The sequence below is a fragment of the Triticum aestivum genome, chromosome 4A (assembly GCF_018294505.1).
Source record: "Triticum aestivum cultivar Chinese Spring chromosome 4A, IWGSC CS RefSeq v2.1, whole genome shotgun sequence".
Lineage (NCBI taxonomy): Eukaryota > Viridiplantae > Streptophyta > Magnoliopsida > Poales > Poaceae > Triticum > Triticum aestivum.
The window spans coordinates 690,490,608-690,498,751 of record NC_057803.1 but is presented as its reverse complement, the minus strand read 5'-3'; the positions used below and the strand labels follow the sequence as shown (position 1 = coordinate 690,498,751).

Below are 8,144 nucleotides of genomic sequence, written 5' to 3'. Positions count from 1 at the left end.
TCCATGAATATCTCCCTAGAGAAGAGAAGAAGAACAAAACAAGAAATTTGATTCCAAAAGAAGACAAGAAAATCATAGAAGCGTCAACAATTTGGAGAAATCAACGAATCTTCCATTTGCCTCGACTTTTGAGAATGTTGACAAGGAAGGGAGACTATTCAATGGCACCATCACATTGTACTTGTATTCCCCTCCTACAGATAAGGTGTGCTTTATAGAAAAATTGAAGTATGAGTGATTGAAGACGGAATCATGCCTTTATGGGTAATTTCAATCTTCTAGGCATGTGACATAGCAGAAGTACACGGACTCTCCTTGTTGTCTCCTTGCCTGATACAGCTCTATAAATTGCAACTTGACGAGGCACAACCTTCCTCATAGCAACCGCAACAACCACTCTCTGTTCTATCAAGGAAAAAAAGTAGCACCAATTCTAAGAATCTGGCCACTTCCATTCCTTAAAAATTACATTGTTATCCACCTATGCTTGTTGCTACGTCTTCTATTCAGACATGTTAGCACATCAGATAGGTGAAATTCTAAGATGTATTGGTAACACAAGGGAATGGGAGACATCAGGAGAGAAGCACTTTCCTCAGAAAGAACATTGATGGAGTCGTCCCGGCGAATCTTGGGTAGGGGGTCCCAAGCTAGTACTCTCGATAACATAGACGCGAGGTTTTACCTAGGTTCGGACTCTTTCAAAGAGATAATACCCTACGTCCTGCTTTGATTGTGTATTGATTTTGGATGAAGTACATAGTACATGTGTGTCCACCACGAGATTGTTGAGGATCTTCCACAAGCTCTACCCCTAGTTTATATAGAAATTGTGGGGTCTAGGGTTACAGATAGGTCGGCTACGTATACGGTAGATCGACCTGTAGAAGATATCTAAGTCTTGTAGTATGCGCCAAGTCTTCGGAACATTCGTTCCATACGCCATGGGCCTTCAGGAGATGGCCCACTAGTACACCGCAATAGGGGTCCTTGGCCCGAGCCACCTTGCCGGGAGACGGCGTGGTGGGTACCCCCTGGTCTGGGACACCACCAAACATGGTCATGAATTTCCAATAGCCGCCGTCATGCTATGTCGTTGGGTTCAGTGCTTGTAACTCTAAATGCATATTCATATGCTCTAGATTCAAGTTCTGGCTATAATATGTGAAATGTGAAATGAATGCCTTACATAAATCAAGAGTCCATGATCGAATAATGGAGGATTCTAGAAATTTTCCAAAGCCCAGAATACAATGGCGATCGACAAACTTGAACAGAACCACCCTAAAGATAAACTCTGTGCATGGAGTAGGGGCGGCGCGGCGGCAGCGTGGCTAGGTTTACAGCCCAGTTGGCCACGCGTGGCTCCTTTCATAACAAGCATCGGGGTAAGCTGAGTATATATTATGGGATTCCCGGCTTACATATATGAGACCCATGGGTTGTTAATAGACACTCGGCCTACATTGGCCGCTGTCACATAGCTGTTAAGGGGTGGGAGGATGGCCACGTGGCAGCTGCTTATGCCGAGCCCCTTGCATAAGCCGAGTGCTTTTCTCACGGTATGCCAACATTTGTGTAGAAACAAAAGTTCTTTTTGTGCTGTACTCGGCCTGTGTGAAGATAATCCAAGCCACAGCCGGTTGCCATGGTTTTTTTTCAGAGCACTCGGCTTATGGTGTTCTACGCCTGGTGGCAGATAATTTACACTTGATTTGCGTTTAAACACTAGGTACCATTGTGTTTTTCACATAGTGGTACAAGTTTATGAGTGTCCACGTATGTAACGTGTTTCTAAAAAAGTATCTTTTTAATGTGACATTACATGTCAATAAAAAAATCCTTTATTCGATCAACAATGAGTAAACTTATCTTGTTGTTTCCGTCCTTCTGTTGTTTCAGTAAGGAACAGCTGTCGTCGTCTTCATTCTATAGCCGTCTTGCCTTTTTAGAAAGCGTAGGGCTAAGCACGTTCGTCAGCAAAGCTGACAATTTTATGTGTTCTTCGGACAAAGTAAGATGGATGTTATGCAGCTGGGCGCTGGGGCGCCCTCGTAATCATATTTCACAGGACATTCGTGCAGTTGTATAATAAGAGCAGAGGCAACATTTGAATCGCCACTTTATATATCCAGTTGGCTTGCAAAAATCAGTAAGGTTCTATATATGGCAAACATGAAGCACCTGGTTTACTACCACGCACAATGTTCACGACCTGGCCTGCGAGGAGGCACGCGTGCAGCTCTCTCTTCTGCCACCTCCATGGCGCCGGGAGCGCCATGCTGTACCGCGTGCTGGATGCGGTGACGTCGGTGAAATGTGAGACCCGGCGGGCTCGCAAGCAGATCAAGGTGCTCCAGGCCCTCGACGTCGCCGGGACGCAGCTGTACCACTTCACCACCATCGTCATCGCCGGCATGGGCTTCTTCACGGACGCCTACGACCTGTTCTCCGTCTCCCTGATCGCCGACCTCCTGGGCCACATCTACTACCACTCGGCAGACGGCAAGCTCCCCGGCAATGTCGCGGGCGCTGTCAGCGGCGTGGCGCTCTGCGGCACGGTCCTGGGGCAACTCTTCTTCGGCTGGCTCGGCGACAGGATGGGGCGGAAGCGGATCTACGGCGTCACGCTCAAGCTCATGGTGGTGTGCTCACTCGCGTCCGGCCTCTCCTTCCACAACAAGCCCAAGTGTGTCGTGGCCACGCTGTGCTTCTTCCGCTTCTGGCTCGGCTTCGGCGTCGGCGGCGACTACCCGCTCTCGGCGACCATCATGTCCGAGTATGCCAACAAAAGGACTCGCGGAGCCTTCATAGCAGCGGTCTTCGCTATGCAGGTGTGTAAGTAAAATCATCACAATATTTTTTGGAGCCAGTGCTGCATCTCATTCTTAATCTACAATCTGCTTCTCTTTTCTCTGGTCTAACTCAGCAAAAGATAATATTTTAATCATCCTTACCCGATTATACTTTGTCTGCATAAAGGGTCTTGGAAACCTCGCTGCTGGGGCTGTTGTTCTGGTGCTCTCTGCGACGTTCAAGAACACGGCCGCGTACGAGACTGACCAGCTTGGGCAAGCGGACTACGTGTGGCGCATTGTGCTCATGCTGGGGGCCGTTCCTGCACTCCTCACCTACTACTGGCGCATGAAGATGCCTGAGACGGCGCGCTACACGGCGCTCATCGCCAAGAACCTCAAGCTAGCAGCATCCGACATGGCCACGGTCCTTGACATCGACTTCGTGTCGGACGCGGACGCAGACGCCGTCGTGAAGCAGGACGAGTTCGGCCTCTTCTCCATGGAGTTCCTTCACAAGCATGGTCGCCAGCTCCTCAGCACGACTACGTGTTGGTTCGTCCTCGACGTTGTCTTCTACTCTCTCAATCTCTTCATGAAGGACATCTTCAACAACATCGGCTGGTTTGGAGACGCGACCATGATGAGCCCTCTTGAGCAGACCTATAAGATAGCTCGCACGCAGGCCATCATCGTGGTCGGCGGTTCCCTGCCAGGTTACTTTCTCACCGTGCTATTCGTCGACCGCATCGGCCGCATCAAGATCCAACTCATGGGGTTCACCATGATGACCATTTTCATGATCGTACTCGCCGCGCCTTACAAGTTTTGGTCCAAACCCAACATGCACATAGGCTTCGCCATCATGTACGCCTTGATCCTCTTCTTCGCAAACTTCGGCCCCAACTCCACCACATTCATCCTGCCCACGGAGATATTCCCGACGCGCCTGCGGTCGACGTGCAACGGCATATCGGCCGCCGGGGGAAAGTGTGGTGCAATCATCGGTGTTCTCTGGTTCCAGTATTCTCATACAAGCATCCGGAGCTCTCTGCTTCTGCTGGCAGGGTGCAACCTGGTTGGACTCATGTTCACTCTTGCCTTGCCCGAGTCCAAAGGGATGTCACTCGAGGACATCACGGGGGAAATGGAGGAAGACAACGAACCACCAGAAGAATCTAAAACGGTTGCTGAAGCTGAGTTCATCTACAGCGTGGAAATTTCGTAACCAATACTGTCCCTCCCCGTTGATGGTTTTAGTGTCTTCTCGAAATTCATCAAACTTTGAGAACTTGTATCTTTGACATGTTTGGACTTATATATAGTGTTTATTGTGAAATGGGGCTGAACAATGCATATCTATATCTATATCTATCTATACCTACCAATAAAGCAAGGTGTGTTTCTCTAATTTTTTCATCCGTTCGTAAGGTGCGTTTCTCCAATTTTTTCATTCGTTCGTAAGATGCGTTTCTCCAATTTTTTCATCCATTCATCCATATTATTTTTTAGATTTTTTTAGTATCCGAGGTGGTACTATTTTTTGTACACGCACGTCCAAAATAATAATGACAACTGGCCTCAACCCATCCGAAGCACACAGCCCATGCTCTGTCCCCGATGATGTCGGCCCACCATCTAGCCCGTTTATAAAAACGGATGCCAGAAAATGCCTCTTCTATCCATAATTGAACTCAAGCCCTTTAGTTTAACACACTAGCGTCACGTCCAACTCAACCAGGACCTATGGCGTTAAGAAATCTGCGTAAGCTGATCTATTGAATAGTCGCACATCTCACACACATGGGCCAGCTTCGACCGTCGCTCGTGGCCATTTTTTCACGTCTCTCCCACATGTGTCAGCCCGCTGGTGTAAAGAAAATAGGATATGTTTTTCTTATATAGTACCACCTCGCTCTTTTACACACAATACGACCAATTTATACACGTTGGTGAGTTCAAATCAATAAGAGGGTGCTTGGATCCAAGGGACTTATTTCAGTCTGACTAATAATAGTCTTGTAAGAGGCTAAAGTTCCAAACACCCCTGACTAAAGAGGGGCTAAAACTAGTCTTGAGACTAAAACAATTTAGTCAGGGGTACCTAGTCCTCTCTCTCCTCATTTAATTCCTCTCCTTTAACACAGACCAGTTCTGGATTGAAGGGTTTGGAGGATAATAAATGCTCATTAACTTAATTTTAGTCGCTTTAATATTTGGATCCAAGTATGGATGAGGCTAGCAAGTTTTAGTCCCACTATTTTTAGTCATGGGACTAAAACGTATCCAAGCACCCTCTAAGCCGTCTTGAGAATTAATAAGGAGGTGAAGGTAAAAAGATGGGCCCGTTTACGCACAGATTCGTAAGGCATGCATGAAGAAGGAAAGGAATTGAGATATGAAATTTGTGAGAGAAATCTATGGTCAAATTATAATGGGTTTCCTGAGGCATGCATGAAGAATAAAATGAATTAATGATAGATAAAAAAAGTAGAAAGGAATTAGTAGAAATCCAGATTTCGTGTTGATCCGTGAAATATATATGTATGAAGAAGAATAAGGCAAGGAATAAATGATGGGATATTGGGCTTTAGGAGAAATATTGAAAAGATACCCCATAAATATGGGAGGCTGCATGCAAAGACCAAAGGAGGGGGTGAGACTTGCATGCGCCCTTCCGTGCTCCTGCGTACGTGGTTTGATTTGATTGAAACAAAATAAGGCCCGGACCAACCCCGTTAAAATCAGGGGATGATTAGATTAGGAAGGAAAAAGGAAAAAGAACAGTCGTAGGATGAAGCGGGAGCATGGGAAGGAAACAGGCACTTTTCTTAGGCACGTTTCTATGTGTTTTTTCATCCGTTCACCCATATCCTATTTGTGAGAGCTTTTTAAAAAATCCGAGGTGGTAATAATTCTTTTTCTGGGAAACTAAAAAGATTTCGCATACTGCGGCCGGTAGTAGCTGCGCGCTAATCATCAGGGTTAAGAAACGAACGAAGGATCTCCTATATTAGGAGAAGTACAGTTACCAACTATGCTAAGCATCTATTCGCGAGTACAAGGGAAAGCTTTTGAAAGCTATAGATGGAGGACGGATAGGTTTCCACAGTTTAATAGTCCCAGCTCGGCTCCTTATATCAAACTAGCAAACATGCTCGTGTGTTGCAACGGGTGAAAACAGTCCCATGCGTCCTTACGCACATCCTCAGGTCCTCACCTTAATGACCATAACATAATAAACACGACAAATACCTCATCCTCAGGTCCACATCTTCCATTTCAATATTGCATGAGACCCATGTTTCCGCTTGTCCTCTTTGCGTCCTCGTCGCTGGTGGTCGCAGTACCGGTTGTCACTAATCAAGGTTGGCCAGGTCCAATAACTGGATCGGTGAACCTCATTCATGTCTGGCTAGATCAAGAACGTTCAGCTTATCATCCCGCTAATATAATAGGAAAAAGCACTGCACATAATTCATGTTCGTCTTATCATGTAAACTGGATAGTTTGTGTCAGGTAGACCATGAAATCTTAGTTTGACTCATGCATTGTGACGGGTGTCACTGGGCTCAGCGAGGTTTGTCGTTCGTGAAGACGCGGAGGAGAAAAAGATTCATTCCATATCCCCACTTTAATAAATTAAACTAAAACAATGCATACCGGGGCATATTTCAAAAATTCACCCAGTTTTATTAATAGGTACTTAAAAAATGTTAGCTACTGTACCTCCTAGTTTACAAAAATTATTCATGTTCTGAAAAAAAATGTTTGCCTTTTCAAATTCAAAGTCCAACTTTTTTTTGTGTTTTTGAAAAATGTTCACAAAATCGGAAGAAACATTCACTACAGTACCTCCTTCTTTTAAAAATTTATTCGTGTCATAAAAAATAAACAGGTTTAAAAAAAGCGTGCTTATTTTCGTTTAAAAAAATATTCGAGTGTAAATTTCTTGTTCACAACTTTGCAAAATATTCGCGTTCGAAATATATTCACTTTTTCCACAAAAAAGTATTTTTTTTTTGCTCTCATTATACGGTGCAGCTGATGGCTTAATTTAAAACGTGGCGCTACCAAGTAATCACCAAACATGTTTAGTATAGTGGTTAGTAGTCTGATGTGTCCAATGTGAAAGCCTGGGTTCAATTCCTTGTGACATTATTTTCTATTGGACATTTTTCACTGTTGGTACATGATCCGCTAATGGGCCGGCCCATCCAGGCTTTATGAGTCGTACTATTTTTTGGCAGAAACAAATCGGAGAGTGTGGGTGCTCTGACGTACATCTTTTTTTCCTATATAGAAAATGACGAGCGGCAAAATAGAAAACAGACAAAAAATATAAAACGACGGACGAAAAAAAGAGAGAAACGACATAGATGACGGACGAAAAAAATAAAGAACGTACGAAAGCTTTGATGCACCGAAAAAGTGGAGAAACGATCCGTTTCCTACAAGCAGTGGTAGTTACCACCAGTTGCGTTTTGTATGTTGTATGTAGTATCTGTCGGAATCGGAAATATGTACGTGTAGTATGTAGTATATAACAATGATTAGGTAGTATATATACTAATTTTTAGGTAGTATGTATCATTTTTTGAGTATGCTCATTTTTACGTACAAATATGTACCTATTTTACAAATATAACAAAAACTATGGGCTCATATGCAATTTTTTCATGTAACTTGCTTTGAAATATCTTAGATATAGTATATGAACATATTTAAAATAATAAAATAGTATATATAATACCACATGATAGTATATGAGACATGTGGGGTAACTACCACCGGGTGGTAGGATGGATTTTCTCTCTCTCTCTCTCTATCTATCTATCTATCTATCTATATATATATATATATATATATATATATATATATATATATATATATAGGCTTGCTAAAATGAACCTGAGCGCATTATGATTAGCGTACGCTCCGGCCGCGCGCCTAATTAGCCTGGCCAGACCAGCACCTGGTCTGCGCGCCACCCACCCCGTACCAACAAAATCCATCGTAACGGTATTACTACCAATTGACTCTGTACCAAACGGTAACACTGTTACCATCAAGAAATTAAAATTACCATTCATTTGTAGCTTGTACTCTCGCATCCTACGACTCAAAATAATACGTGAACAACTAAATGTATGGTTTTCCTCTTTTACTAGATTATATCATAACAATTACCATATACTCTAGTGCATCAAAGAAACTATTAAAAAAAATCAACAGAGAAACACCCAAATTACTAGAACGATTACTATAGTAAATTGAACCAAACAACACCTTTTTTATTGGCTTAGCGTTACCACGTGTGCATACTACTTTACGACTAGAGGAGTGATG

General features: G+C 43.8%; 1 protein-coding gene across 1 annotated transcript in view; it reads left to right on the top strand.

The window, feature by feature from the left end:
• The first annotated feature begins 2,204 nt into the window (after positions 1-2,204).
• Positions 2,205-8,144, top strand: part of LOC123084291 (putative inorganic phosphate transporter 1-13) — a 60,523-nt gene continuing 54,583 nt past the window's right edge. The window contains exons 1-2 of the mRNA XM_044505971.1: positions 2,205-2,834; positions 2,983-4,019. Of these exons, the coding sequence (XP_044361906.1) occupies positions 2,205-2,834; positions 2,983-4,019 (1,667 nt within the window). The remainder of the gene's footprint in view (positions 2,835-2,982; positions 4,020-8,144) is intronic.